Source organism: Balearica regulorum, chromosome 16, assembly GCF_011004875.1.
Source record: "Balearica regulorum gibbericeps isolate bBalReg1 chromosome 16, bBalReg1.pri, whole genome shotgun sequence".
NCBI lineage: Eukaryota > Metazoa > Chordata > Aves > Gruiformes > Gruidae > Balearica > Balearica regulorum.
Genome location: NC_046199.1, coordinates 4,545,580 through 4,560,400, shown reverse-complemented (window position 1 = coordinate 4,560,400; position 14,821 = coordinate 4,545,580). Strand labels below are relative to the sequence as shown.

Sequence of the window (14,821 nt, the reverse complement as noted above, 5' to 3'; positions counted from 1 at the left end):
AGACATTCACTCCTGCTTCTTCATTGCACACAAAGGTTTGGAGAGTAAATCATGTCTTTGTTTAATGTGGCAACTCTGGCAAGCACACACACATTTTTAAGAGATATGTTTGATGTCTCTAGGTCTTGAAGCTCCAGTAAAACTAGAGGGAACCTGAGGCACATAAGCAATGGCAGTACTCAACTGCAAAGTCTTTTCTCTTTAAACAGTTGATAATCGAGACAGTTAGATTGCAGCTTTCTGAACACTGCTAGGTGGCGAACTGTTTTATTTGTAACAGTAATTTTTGTGCAGTGCCAGGATCATTGATTATGAGATGTATTTGGGGTTGGCACCTATTCCTATGAAAAAGGGGCCACGTAAAGAAGTTTTCCCTCAGTTTTCTGAAGGATTTCCAGAGTCCTTTGTTAGATGCACAGCCTAAAGGAGACTTTAGTCACAGAAGAGAACGTTATAGGTGGGTATTATGAATTCAAGCAACTGCTCAGAAATAAAAAAATTAAAAAATAAGCTTCTTAGTAGAGTTGCCACTCTACAAGCTGCATTAACATGACAGGTTTGCAATCACTGACAATCTCACAGTACCCACCCTGCTCAATTTGTGTTTCTGACTCATAAAAGGATTCAGTTTCCAACGCTTAGCACATATGAACAATGTATTTCTAAATAAGCTGGAGGAATAATGAAGGGAAATTTCTATCTCTTGCTGAAAGAAAAAACACAGTTATGTTCTTAATCTAACACTAAAACCACTGTACAACAAGGTGGAAGTCACACCAGGAAGTTCACCTTCCCTACACGTCAAATTACTGACCGGTATAAAGTCTGTAACATTTCCCAGAGCGGTTCCGGCCGGCACGTCCTGCCCTCTGATTAGCCGAAGCTTTAGATACTGGTACCACCACAAGGCATTCGATGGCTGGTTTGGGGTTATAGGCCCGAAGCTTCACAAAACCACAATCAATTACAAATGCAATTCCGTGAACTGTGATGGAGGTCTCAGCAATGTTGGTGGCTACTATTACCTACAGATACAGACATAAAGAACTGTGAACTCCCCAATCTCAATTACACTATCAACCCCTAGCATCAGTGCACCAGGACTCAAATACAAGCCACGTGAAAGATCTCAGATATGACAATTCTGGTGAACACATGCTGGAGTACAAAAGGATACACTACATGCAGCAGAAAGAGCTGTCAGCTTGAAATAAGCCCAGTTTTTGCAGCTTCACAATCACTTTCTTATTCAAATTTATTCTCTCTTCATAAAAGAGCTTGGCAGTGTTTACAGAGAAAATCATTGGCAGCGTTTGCACAGAAAAACATCAACTGACTGTAAATCAAGTGTTCTTATGCAGCAAACTAAAAATATTTTCTTTCTGCTTCTCAGTTTTATTAAGCTGTTACTTCTAACACTGGGGTGAGGCAGGGGAAAGGAGGGGAACAGAGTTGATCAAGCATTCCACGTTCAGTATTCCTGCAGAGAGATATATTTTCCTATTACACATATATATAAATATATATATGTTCTAATATTATATTTTATATATATATCTGTCCTAAAATATTAAAAAATAATTGTTCCCAGATGACAGAGGGAAATTTAATCCTTATTTCACCTGAAATTAAAAAAGTAAATCTTGGAAGTTAATTGACTAATGTCAAATACTTATTTTCTCTCCAGGATATATCTCAATGTTCTTCAAGACCAGATGAACAATTTTACTTGTTAAGACTCCAGCAGCCACAAGAATTATAACAAGTCACCCCTGCGTAATTCTATCAGCTTATCTCGGCCCCAACATAGGTTCTGCCTAAGCAGAAAGTGCTAATCATGACCAACTATATACTTCTGTGACATTAAATATCCGAACAAGACTTGCAGAAGTCAAAACAAAGCTTTTTTTCTACTAAAACCAAGCAAGTCTTAACTTATTTCTTAGGTGAAAATACAGCATTTACCCACTCTGTCACTGATTTTTCCATTACTGGTAGAAAACAGGCATAGACGCTTAGACCACAAAAAGAAATAAAACCAAGTAAAAGTAGAGGACTTCAGAGTATAAAAAGCTGCAACTGTATGTAGACAAGTACCAGGTTTTGTACAAAGACTCTTGAAAATTGAGAAGTTGATGAGGTAGACAGGAGAACTGACATGCCTAGGACTGATCAACGATGAAAAGAGAAGCTAGAGAACATGGTCTTGGTTCACAGTTTGAAAACTGACAGGCAGTGTTAGGAGATGCAGAAAAGCCTCCCTCGGTAGGCGTTTGCAGTAGCCTGATGACGTGAACCTGATATATACAGTCTGTGTAATGCATATACCCATCTGGGTGGTAGAAATTGAGACATACACAACAGCCTTACCTTCCTGACACTGTGAGAAACTCTCTCGAACACTTTCATTTGCTCAGGAGAAGGCAGCCCAGCATACATGGGCAGAACACGGAGGTGTTTTTTCATTCCAGTGCGAGAAAGGGCCCGAGCCTGTTCTATGAGCATAGAAACAACAGTCTCCACTTCCTCCTAGAGCCAGAGCAAGACAGGGGACAGCATGAGAGAGGTTTCACTGTAATACCACATAGCTGTCACCTATATACAAACTATGCACCAAAATAATCCCAATATAATTTTAATTGTTCAAGCTCCAGGATCTTTTAACTAGCTCTCTCAATTTTGTAATATTCTTACATAAATTGCTATTCATAATAAATATATATTTATGTTTATTATTATTTGAGATAATGTCACAAACACATGGGAAAAATTACAAAGGAAGGACTGAACAAAGTTCAGGAGGAAGCAGGCATATTTTCCCATGTATCTCAACTTGTGAGAGCAAAATGGGAGGCCAATCTATTTTGTGCACAACGCTGTGGGTCTTGATCAGGGATAACACAGTAACAGTATGAACACTTATTGCTCAACTTCACATTTAATCTTGGAGATCAACGGTGGCATCTCACTCGAACAGAGACAACAAAATATTTAGACATTGCCTTGTCAGAAACCCAATTCACGCTTTCAAAGTCAAATCAGTAATAGGGATGAAGAATTTATTTTGAAAATATGCAAGATGTTATTGAAGTTTTTCACAGTAGCTCCTCACTAGAAAAATTACAAGCTACCTTCCATTTACTCAGCTGCAAAGTGAGCTGACAGGCATAAATAGAGCAGAAGAGACTCACAAATTTTTGTCTCACAGCAATTTGTTTTTCTGTCAAAGACTTCAGATGTTAAGCCTAACAAATGTAAATTCCATTTGCCTTAACTATTAATGATGACTCACTGTCAACTTCATAGGTGTGACTAGCACCAAAAAAACCCGTATACTGTTCCGTTTATTAACAAGGCTGAAAGCATACAGCGTTAAATGAGAAAAACTATCATCCATCACTAGCTTGGATAAATCAAGACCATAATTACATTTTCTAAAAGTCTTTTGGGCTGGCTTAATTCTGCTCCCATCAATGCAGAAATATTTGTTATCTTTAATGAGATTAAAGTAAGCACAGCTAAGGAAAGCAGAAGACTGAGGTGACTTTGCAAAGCCCACAATACGGTGCTGTAAAGTGAAAAAGTGGCTTATGTCTATACCTGGCCAGTTAAAAATGCTAGTATATCACCATCGTTCTCCATCTGGTGAATCTTCATTGCAGTCTCCACAGTTGATTTTACATAGTCTGGAACAGGACTATGGGGAGAGAAAACAGCAGAGACAGTAGCAGAAAAATAGGAAGCAGCCTCCTCACTTCCATAAGGAACAAACTGAGCACTAGCTTTTGGACACTATGTATTGGCCATGCCACATTTAGTTCATGATGCAGCCTTGGGAATCAGCCTTCAGCAATTCGTTTCCTTTACACCACAGTAAGCTTAAAAACACATCTGCTGCTATGAGCAATATCCAAACGTTTCCCCAAATTGAATGCTACACCTCCTTACCGTTGGTCTGGGAATTTCTGGGCTCTAACCTAGACAAAGTGATACCACAGTTGCAGACTCTCCTATCACCACTGACAAGATCAAACAGCAACACACCTCTGTATGTAAAAGATGTCCACTGGAAACGTTCTCCCCTCGACAGTAAGGATCACACTGGTATCTTTGCTGGGGTCACCGGTCTCATTTTGATTAAAGAAATCCCTGAATTTCTACATTAAAGTAATAAGAAAATACTTTCAGTTTGATACTTCAAAGAGTTGAGGAAGAAGCCTAAAGACATCACAAAGTTAAATTACTACTACTTGGATGTTTTCTTCAGAAATTTGACAGTATTTTGATAGTGTTCCTACTTAAAAATTTCAAGTTTGATTTTGTTGCTTTCTATTCTGCCTGAGATTCAGGCATTTAGCACAAATACACTGCCTTGCATGTTTATTACTTTGAGAAGCAGAGATTGAAAAGAGGTGATAAAATCAATTAGATCAGCTGATACAGTTAGAAAAAGCAGATGTATAAACTTTTTACTGGATCTATAACAGTAACAAACTAAAAGCGTAAACTAAAGCTGGGTAGGGCTGGCACATTCTCACCCATTTTTGGATAAGTAAGTAAATTTTACAGCTCTTACTGAACACCAAGATCTCACCTTATAAAAGCAGATTTAGGCTGATTTATGTAAGTTTTTGATTTATGTGTTGTAAGACACCTTCATAAATTTAGATTTATTGCCATGAAGTATTTTCAATGTGTAATAGCAAAAGAATGAACATTAAGAACCCAAATAACCCATCTCAACTTTTATGAACATTATAGAGCTACCATAAACTTTCTGTATTTAAACAAATGTTTACATAGTCACACTAATCATTTTGCTCCTATTAACTTATTTTTACGTTAACTGTAAAGTATTTGAAACGTGTGATTTCTGGCAGTTAAAATTTTGCAAAAGCAAAGTATTGTAATGTTATCTAATATAATGTACAGAATACATAACACAGCATATTATCAAGATTTATGGCATATGGTATTTGCCACTAAAGGAAATCTCAGCACACCTACATCTTCAGTGCTACATGCCAGCTCTCACCACCACATCTCAGAAGGACACAGCAGAGTTAGGAAAAGTACAGAGAAAAGCAAAGACCATGATAAAGGAGATGGAGTAGCTGCCTTATGAGGAGAGACTGAAAAGGCTGGTCCTCTGCTTGGGAAGCAGAAGGTTGAGAAGATACACAGCTGAGGTTTACAGAATCAAAGGTAACAGATAAAGTAAATGTAAAATTGTGGGGGGGTGTTTCTTGGTTTTTCTTTTCTTTTTTTTAAAAAAAAACAAATCTCACACTATTAGAACTAGGATGTATTTGATGAAATTAGCAGGTTTAAAAGAAATTAACTGAAGTACTTCATTATATAGCAGGTGGCAAACTTCTAAAAATTGCTCTCACATGATGTCCTGGAGACTTACAGCTTCATCAAGCAGATTCAAAGACAAATTAACAAACAGCAGGTCTATAAACACATACTAGACGGAAACAGCAGGAATGTACTGTCTGATATCTCCATTACAACCACTGCAGATGCAGAAGCAGCTCAGAGACAGTGGACCACAGCAGGTGGACAGGCTCATATGCTCTTCTAAACAGCATCTCCTATTGCTGCTGCTGCTACAGACAGAACGCTGGGCTGGAGGAACTACTGCTCCGATCTAAGAGAGCATTTCTTCTGTTCCCACTCAAAATTAAATTAATGACATTTTAGTAAGTTACATAAATTACCACAGGCCACAAGTCAATCAGGGAACTAATCTCACTGAAATTAAACTTACTCATTTATCACTTATTTGTACTGGTCTATGGTTGTATCAAATTACTGCTGTCAGCAAAACAGTACTAAATGTATGTCTCTTACAAACTAGATTAAGCCAAGAGAACATGTTTTTATACAACAATACCAATATGAGTAGAGCAGGCATAAATATAGGAAAAGCAGATTCATATTTAAATTTACTTCCAAAAAGGTTTGCTAATACAAAATAAAAAGCAAACACAGCAACTTAACTACACCAGATTTTTTCCTGCACTCCCTCCTCTCTTCTTCACCACTCAAACAGCAGTAACGCTTCACAAGAAGCAAGCAGCACAGAGGATAAGCTGTGTATAAATACAAGTGGAGCTGCCACTTAAGGTCACTTCATTTCAAACCAAATCTGAGAGCTATACCTCTGCATCCAAGGTGGCTGAAGCCACAATCAGTCGAAGATCCCCACGCTTCTTTTGAACCTAGGATAGAGACCAATAACATCCAGAGTAAAAATTATTTTCTGAGATATAAGGCTAGAACCAAGTTTTAGAGCATCCAGATTACCAGTAACTTCTCTTTTAAAAATACTTTGAAACTACAAGACAGCTGATGAACTGAAGCACCCATATCACCCCATAGATCTAACAACCTGATGACTGTTTGGAGTTTTACATATCCATTTTAAGGGCATTCAGTCTGTAATCATTACAGCTTACTCTTAATTTCTGGTGGAAGTCATATCTTTAGTAGGTTGAAAGTCAACAACAACCCCTATCAGATCACATAGTCTTCATTCTGCTGCTGCTGATCAACTTTTTGCTATTATCATCTAAGGAGACATTTCAGCAATGTAGGGAAGAAATAGAGAATCCTGAGTGTCAGATGTCTAAGGTAAATAGTTGGATACAATAGTTGGATACAATAGTTGTACAATAGGCTGTAAGATAAATGAGTGACTAGAAATCACCCTCTCAAATGGGTTCACTAATCAGCCATCAGGATCAGAGGTTTAAGGAAAAGGATGAAAATGAAAACATTTAGAGAACATTAAAAAAAATGACCTTTTTTAGTAAGCCAATGGCAATATCTGTATAAAGAGTCCTTTCATGGGCTTCATCCAGCATGAGGACACTGGGAATAAAGCAGAAAGACAAGATTTCAAAAATGGTTTGACTGACACTAGAATCAGTGTCTTCCTGTCTTCTACAAATATCATTATTTTAAATCTGCTGCAGGACTATTACTGTTTATAACCACTTAGAAAGCTGGGGAAGTTAGAAGTGCAGCAACAAAGAACAGAAAAATGTAGATAACACCAGGTGGCACATACATACTATTCTTTGTTCAGGCTAGCTTTTGAAAAGGGATGGAAGAAAAAAAGATTTATCTTTACTGTACTGCACTGCATAGGTTTTCTGGATACCAGAATGGCCTGTGTTCACTGTTGATTTTTTTTTTTCTTTGATTAGCATCAGAAAGAAAAAGTGAATTTAAAACTAGTAAATTAAATGGTTCAGATTCCATGAGATCTATTTAGCTTTTGTTTCAAAACCACAGCACCAAATCCTGACGGGTTTGGCATTGCAATGATTAATGGGTTTTCTAATAATCTTTACAACATAAAGAAGTCGAACTCCTAAAATAATTTTCCCATCCTTTGGTATTTTAATTTATAATAACCACATCTCAGTCTAAAAAAAAAAAATAAAATAAATGCAGTTTTCCAAATTACACTTCAGCAATCATTAATTCCATGTTTCCTTACCTGTATCTCGTTAATAAAGGATCAGCCATCATCTCCCTCACGAGCATACCATCAGTTAGAAACTAAAAGTGAATGCAAAGAAAAATGTAAAAAAAACTTAACAAGCAGTCTTGATTACCATGTGATTTTTAAAGATGATATTCTAGGGTTTTGCCTAAATTTTCCCCTGCCTTTAATTTTCTAGTGATCTATTAAATTGATCTATTTTCGGCTATGGAAGCCAAATGTGTATTTCTGAGTGCCAACCCAGAGATAAGCAGAGCGATTGTTTTTTTAATCAGTATTGAATTTTTTTTAAATAATTTTTGTATTGGAAAAAAACCCAAACAGATTGGTAGCACTGGAACAGGGCAACAGAAGTTTCTTCACTCTTGACTGTAACAAGGCTAAATCTGCTCTACCAATAACATCCTGTGTGTCAACCCAGTCTTGGCCTTCTCAAAGTAGGCTGTTTAATATCTATCACACACTTCTGCCCGGAACACAAACCTTAACATTTCAACAAAATGCAACATTTTACTTTAATACTTTCTTCCTACTAGCCAGTGGAAACCCACCAGCTTTATGTAGCCATCAAACAGTAGTTTGACCTGGGACTCCAACTGTAGCCTTCAACTAGGCAAGAACTGGAGTGCAAGGTAAAAACCTCCATATTTCCAACTCCAATTGATTAATCATCACACTCAAAAAAACCCAACAACCCAGCTGCATTTAATGAACAAGCATCTCCATTTGTTTCACTTTCAAAGGGCTACTAGCCTCAGAAAAAAAATAATCAAAAAGTAAATTTTCTCATTCATCATCACTGCTATCCAGCACAACAAAAGCAAACTCTCATCTGTACCAACACAAGCAACATTAATATTGCTCGCAGCACTAAAGACCAGCTGCAAAGCTTGCTATTTAATCCACATCAAATTACTTTCAGTCAGCCTACTCATCTTATGTTTTATCTGTGCTTTTAATCAGAAGCTATTTTTGGGGTGGTGAGGATACTTTAGCTGTGATCCACTGCAACCTTTCCCTATGACTTTGAGTGATGTATCAGGTCACACTAGCACTGTACCAATACCTGGCCGTACCTACCTTGAAAAATCTCCTTTAGTTTTCTGCCTGACTAGCAGAATAGAACATGAACTCATTTTATTAAGTTTTGGATAGCCACAGCCATTTCAAGCACATTTTTGGGATACTCACCTGGAAAACTGAAATACTATCTATTCTCTCTAACGGGCATTGCAAGGTTCTCATTAATTTTGCAAAAGTACTTGAAGATTTTCAGCTAACCCTTTCAGAGTAACCACATACTGTTCATGTTTCACCTTAATTCTTGTGGCCTGCGGATCCGTGCAGTCATCAAACCGAATACAATATCCAACTTCATGACCCAACACTGCACCTCTTTCATCAGCAACTCGGCCGGCGACCTGAGAAAAGAGATTCTTACAAACAAGAGACAGCTCACAGCGCACGTCTTCGCTGTATCATTATTCTGTCCATAGAGAATTGGCATCAAACCAGGAACAGAGCTAGTGCTTCCAAAGAATTATTTGTTCTCATTCAAACACAAAATTCTGTTTGACATAACAGCACGCACCGAACATACAAGCGGTCAATACTTTTTAAATGGTTTAGTGTAACTTAAAAAATCTGTTCCATGCTGCTTCTACTTAGGAAAGCTAGAGAGGTACCTTTCTGCAATAAGTACTCTGACAGACCTACACAGGCAGCCACTCAACCAGTCACAACGCTGGGGAAGGACCACCTACCAGCAACTGCGGGACTGCAATTTAAGAACACAGTTGGCATGCAAAAAGGGAAAGAGTACAGGTATATGGATCCAGAAAAAAGTTATCAGTTAAGCTGATCTGTCCCTGAACTTACTCAGACTTTTTTTTTTTTTTAAAAATAAAGATGCTACCCTACTTTTCATAATACAGAATCTTCTATGCAGAAAATAGAGAACTGGCAGAGTAATTAAAAGAAGCAACAATTTTTGGCTGGTTTTAAACCAATAGCTCCTTTAGCTAAAAGTCTTGAGTTATTCAGACATTCTATAGAATATTAGGTATTATCAGGCCATGGTTTCAGCAAGCTACAAAGGCATTTAATAGCTAAAGACACAATAAAATTCCATGATATATACATTAGTCCTTGTAGAATTCCAAGAGCAAGCTACTTTCAGTCATTTGGGTGACATTCTAAACCATACCGACAGGCAGTGAATTTATGATTTCACTTGGAATCTTATCACTGTCACTTTCAGCCCAAGCATTCAGGATAACTGTCAGTCTGGGTAATGCAAGCACATATCCGGGAATTTCTAAACTATGCCTTATGGCTCTGCAACTACCTCTCTTTGCTTCTGACAATCCCCATGCTCTAGATGGGAAAGCAGACACGCACACCGATTAAAATAAAAGATCACTTCCAGTTCAAGACAAAGCAATAAATCAACAGTATCTCTCATCTCCCTGCAGCAGCCATACAGTTCAGCCAGTTTGCAACAACATCCTTGAAGAAAAATCCTTGAAAGAAAAGTGACAATATACTAAGCCCTAATTGAGAAATAGTTTTATTTTAGGCTTAGAAATAATGTATTAAGACTTCAAAGGGAAAAGAGAAGTAAGTTTGTCATGAGAAATCATTGCAGTATATACAACATCTCCTGTAGAACTGTGCACTGTCAGCTGGATGTCCTATGAAGGAGAAAAGGGAGGACACTGCAGGCAGACTGCCCAAAGTAGACGATGCAGATCACTGCTAGAGACTGTTTCCTTACCCATGTTGGATCTGGTCAAAGAATACTGGATGAGATGAAACAGCAAGTTGTACAGCTGCTCAGTCTACTACATTTTGACCAGAGGCATAAGTTGATTTGTTGCAGGTACAGCTTAATACTTTATAAAGAACTGGCAAAATGAAGGTTACAAAATGGCACCTCAGCTTTCTATACAAAGAGAATGCTGCAGCAGAAACTTCAGCCCACCAAGTCAGCCTTTGGCAGCAGTTATGAAGACAAGGAGCACTGGACACTTTCTGTGCAGGCTATTACCAGAGAGTACAAGTTGTTGCCCTCAGCACCCCCTCTTCTACCCCCACAGTAGATCTAGCTGACGTAACGCTCTCCTAGACCTGTTACATATACGAAAAGATTTGTCACAATAAAATAATTTCTTCTCTTCCCTAACACTCTTACAAGGGAAAACAACACCACCACAAACCAAAAAAACCCACAAGAACAACAAAAAACCCACAGAAAAAAAGATTTGAGAAAACTAGACATGAATTGCCAGAAAGAGGTAAACAAATCCTCTTTCTTCCACTAGCTATGTTACTACACACAGATTTATACCACTACTTTACTTTGTGAAAGAAGTTAAGGGTCACACAAGTACATTTCAATCATAGCTCAACCCTGCGCAGCCCTAACTTCTGCACACAGTTCTGCTGATACCACTCAATTTTATTTCAAAGCTTCTACATCTACAATTCTGGACTTGGAATCTTTGGCAAGACCTACTAATCAGGTTGAATTCAGTGATTCAGCGATTCAGGTTGAATACCAGCAATTCTGTGAGGAAGATAAGCAGAAACGTCTTTTCATTCAGGAGCTCATGCAGTTGTGATTCCTGCTGTTCAGCAAAAACTGCTAATAAACTGGAGGTTATAACAACAACAAACTGGGAAAATTTGGACACGGAGAAACTCACTGAAACAGCAGCAACCCGACGAGGCTGCGTCACTCCAACAACTCTTCCTTCGGCTGTCCAGCCAGCTTCTGCTAGGTACTGCAAACAAACATTGAGGATAAGAAACGAGCTGGTCATGCTGCGATTACAGCAAGGTATTAGTTCTCCGTACTATGTGCTTTTTCCTCGTTCTGACACTAACTGATACATGACCTTAGGCAAATCAGTTACTTAGAAATTTTGTGCATTATTAATCTCACCATTAAAACTACTATAGTACAATACCTACTTCCTAACCACATAAGCTTTCAGAAAGCATCTCAGAACAGTTCTTTGGGTCTCAAGTATTTTTGAACTACTTCATTTTTCTCTCCTTTCCTTTATTTTATTTTTCTCCTTTAAGAAAAAAACCTAAGCAGCACAAGTCCTGCGCTCACATTGAAATGGAGGACATTCATCAGTAGTCTGCAATTTTTTAATTTAAAAATCAAGAACTAACTTTGAAACATTCTCAGACTTTTTTCATTTCTGTCACAAAAGAGAAAATTCTACAAAACCACAATACTCCAAAAATTTCCAAGAGGAAAGCTCGTAAGAAAAGTGTTACCTTTTTTCCTTCTTAAAAACATAGTCTTAACAAAATTTTAAACATGATTCTGATAGAGCAATAAACACCTACTATAGCACAGCGACTACTATTTGTACCAGAATAAAATTATTAGTTGCGTATAGTCCTTTCCTGTAGTAGAAGAAGGTTTTATATTACAGATATACCAGCTCCCGGTATTTAAGATGAAACCTTATATTTCTGTCCTTTTGGTCACACACAGGAGCCCAGGTGAATTCCATTCTCACAGTGCAGTTCTGGGTTGCTGGTTTAACATTTAATGTAAAACCCCTTGAAGGAATACCTGATTTTACCAAGTTAAATAGACACTTACTTGTGGAATCTGCGTTGATTTCCCACAACCTGTTTCCCCAACAATCACCAGAGTTTGATAGTTCTCCACTAGATAAAGTATGTGATTTCTTAGCTGAAAGAGACGATGACATTTAAGTATCAAGAAAAGATGTGTAGAAAAATAAAAAAAGTAATTAAAGTTACAATATTTACATATGTAACAGACACAGTAAATTCATTTTACATGGAGTTTACTGCCAAAAGCTAAACAGCTTTTTAAAAATCCATAAATGACATGTACAACATATAGTAATTAACACAAATCTACACAGCCTGACAACTGTTACTGTCAGTTTTACAAACAGGACAATCAATTCCAACAAATAAAGAAAGTAAGGTCATAAAATTATTTTCTGTTGTAAAGTGATTCTATACTCCTCTTTCAAAAAAAAAAAAAAAAAAAAAAGATACAAGCCAGACATCATGCAACAGATTTAATATACCAAAAGGAACTTCCATACCTTAAAAACGGGCAGCTTTTGTCTTTGTTGTTCAATAGAAAGGGAAGCATAAGGATTATAGATTACGCTTATGCCACTACTCTCAGCAGGACTCTGTCTCTCCTCCGAGACACTGACACCAGGACCTTCCGTGCCTAGATGACATAAGTTAATTTTAACTGGAAGAATACACTTCTGCCTAGTGTATCACAATACAACCAGTGTAAATATGTTTCTTACAAGGAGGAATCATGGGTAGCAGCATATAATGGAAGACTAATTTTTCTATGAAAATAATCAAAATATTAACCAACAGTAAACATGCAGAAATTCTTTCAAATGAAAATGAAATTTTTAACCTGCTGATTAAAAAAAAGTAAATCTAATGTGAATAAATATTTGAATTTTTAAAAGAAGATAAAGGAGGAAAAATTATATAGCAAGATCTTGGCAATTTTCTTCTTTTTCTGTGCAACAGTTCACATATATCTTTGATATCCTTCTCAGAAGTATGTCCATGGATTTTAAGCCAGCCAGTCAGGCATGTAGTAGAACTTCCCTTGACTGACATCAGCTGTATAAACATTCAGCCTTGCCCACTCATGAGATATGCCACTGCTTCAGATCTGAATTTACCTCAGTAACCGAAACTTGATTTATTCCTGCTGCAGGTTACCATAAAATTACTGACAACCAAAAACGCGGAATCGTGCAGGTGAACTAGAAACAAAACCTCATTTCAATAACGGAATGTATCACCTCCAGCTGCAGCTTCAACTGGGAAAGTCTGACAGCAAAGAGAAGGATTCCCCTGTTTTGTAGGATTTGCTTATCTGGGCTTTTCCCATTTTTACCACCGTTTAAAAACAGTTAGTCCCTATTCAAAGCTGCCAAGCAACTTTTACAGCAAATTGATCCAATTTTAAGATTCATTAGCAATGATTCCAGTAACTATTCCCTCCCCAGGACAGATGGAGAAGTCAAGAACCAGGGACTTGAATATCTGGATCTTGACAAATCAACAAAGTTAACAGATCCTGCTTCTCATCACCCACTGATTTTTTTTCACAGCATTTTCTATACTTTTTTTTTTTAAACACACAACTGTCAGTATGTGCTGAGGTATTTATATATGCATGTTGTATATACACACACATTACTATAATAGTCAAATGATTAAGAAACTGTTTGCTAAACTAATCTTGACTCTGGAATAGCTTTGCAAACCACAGCGTACCACAACGCAGCGATCAGTTTTAAAAAAAATTGCCAAACCCAGACCCACCAAGCTCCCCTTTGGGAACAAGTGGACGGGCAGGTACAGAACTGCCCAGAGCCTGCGGGAGTGATCCCAGAGGTGCAGCACAGCGCGGGCTGGGAGGGACCTCTGGAGACTTTCTAGTCCAACACAAAGTCAGTTGGGTTGGACACACCACAACCTGCCTGACCGCTTGTTCCAGAACCTGACTGCCCCCACAGCAGAAAAGGTTTTTCTCATGGTTAAGCTGACTTTCTCACATTTCAGCTTGTGCCATTGTGTCTTGAACTGTCAGGAGGCACTAGCAAGAACTGTGTGGCTCCATCTTCTTCACACTCCTCTATCAGGTATTTGTATCTATTGAAAAGATCCTCCTGAGCCTCCTCTTGCCCAGGCTGCACGTCCCGGCTCTCTCGGCCTCCCCTCGCCCGTCGCACGCTCCAATCCCTCAGTCATCCCTGTGGCCCTTCGCCTTACATGCCTGCTTCACTAAGTCCATGTCACCGCGGTGCTGGGGAGCCCGCAGAGCACCCCGCCACGGCCTTCTCAGCGCTGAGGGGAAGGATCGCCTCCCTCAGCCTAACAGCAACGCTCTTCCTCACGCAGCCCGGGGTGCCGGTGACCTTCTCGGCTGCCAGGGCTCATCAGCGGCTCCCTGCCCGCAGGACCCCAAGGACCTTCTCCGCTGAGCTGCTCTCCCCGGGGTGCGGCACCCCGAGTTATCCCCCCCCTCAGGGACAGGACTTCGCACCTCCCTTTGATAAACTTCTTGGGGTTCCTCTGCGGGCTTCCCAGCCAGCCCGACCCCCCGAAGGCAGCACACGCACCCCAGCGGGCTGAGAGCAGACTCCGATCTCCCCCCGGTACCAGGCAGCGCCCGGCTGAAGTCACAGAGCCCTCACCGCCCCCCAGACCCCGGCGGCGGAGGGACAGCACGTTCCTCCGCTGCGCTCGGCG

General features: G+C 39.0%; 1 protein-coding gene across 2 annotated transcripts in view; it reads right to left on the bottom strand.

Moving 5' to 3' along the window:
- Nucleotides 1-14,821, bottom strand: part of DHX35 (DEAH-box helicase 35) — a 35,253-nt gene that overhangs the window by 20,102 nt on the left and 330 nt on the right. For both annotated transcript variants that reach the window (XM_075768430.1, XM_075768429.1), the window contains exons 2-12: nucleotides 12,628-12,761; nucleotides 12,147-12,239; nucleotides 11,227-11,304; nucleotides 8,836-8,940; nucleotides 7,514-7,575; nucleotides 6,810-6,879; nucleotides 6,168-6,227; nucleotides 4,045-4,157; nucleotides 3,601-3,697; nucleotides 2,371-2,529; nucleotides 815-1,025 (exon numbers count right to left, since the gene is read on the bottom strand). In XM_075768430.1, the coding sequence (XP_075624545.1) occupies nucleotides 815-1,025; nucleotides 2,371-2,529; nucleotides 3,601-3,697; nucleotides 4,045-4,157; nucleotides 6,168-6,227; nucleotides 6,810-6,879; nucleotides 7,514-7,575; nucleotides 8,836-8,940; nucleotides 11,227-11,304; nucleotides 12,147-12,239; nucleotides 12,628-12,761 (1,182 nt within the window). The remainder of the gene's footprint in view (nucleotides 1-814; nucleotides 1,026-2,370; nucleotides 2,530-3,600; nucleotides 3,698-4,044; nucleotides 4,158-6,167; nucleotides 6,228-6,809; nucleotides 6,880-7,513; nucleotides 7,576-8,835; nucleotides 8,941-11,226; nucleotides 11,305-12,146; nucleotides 12,240-12,627; nucleotides 12,762-14,821) is intronic.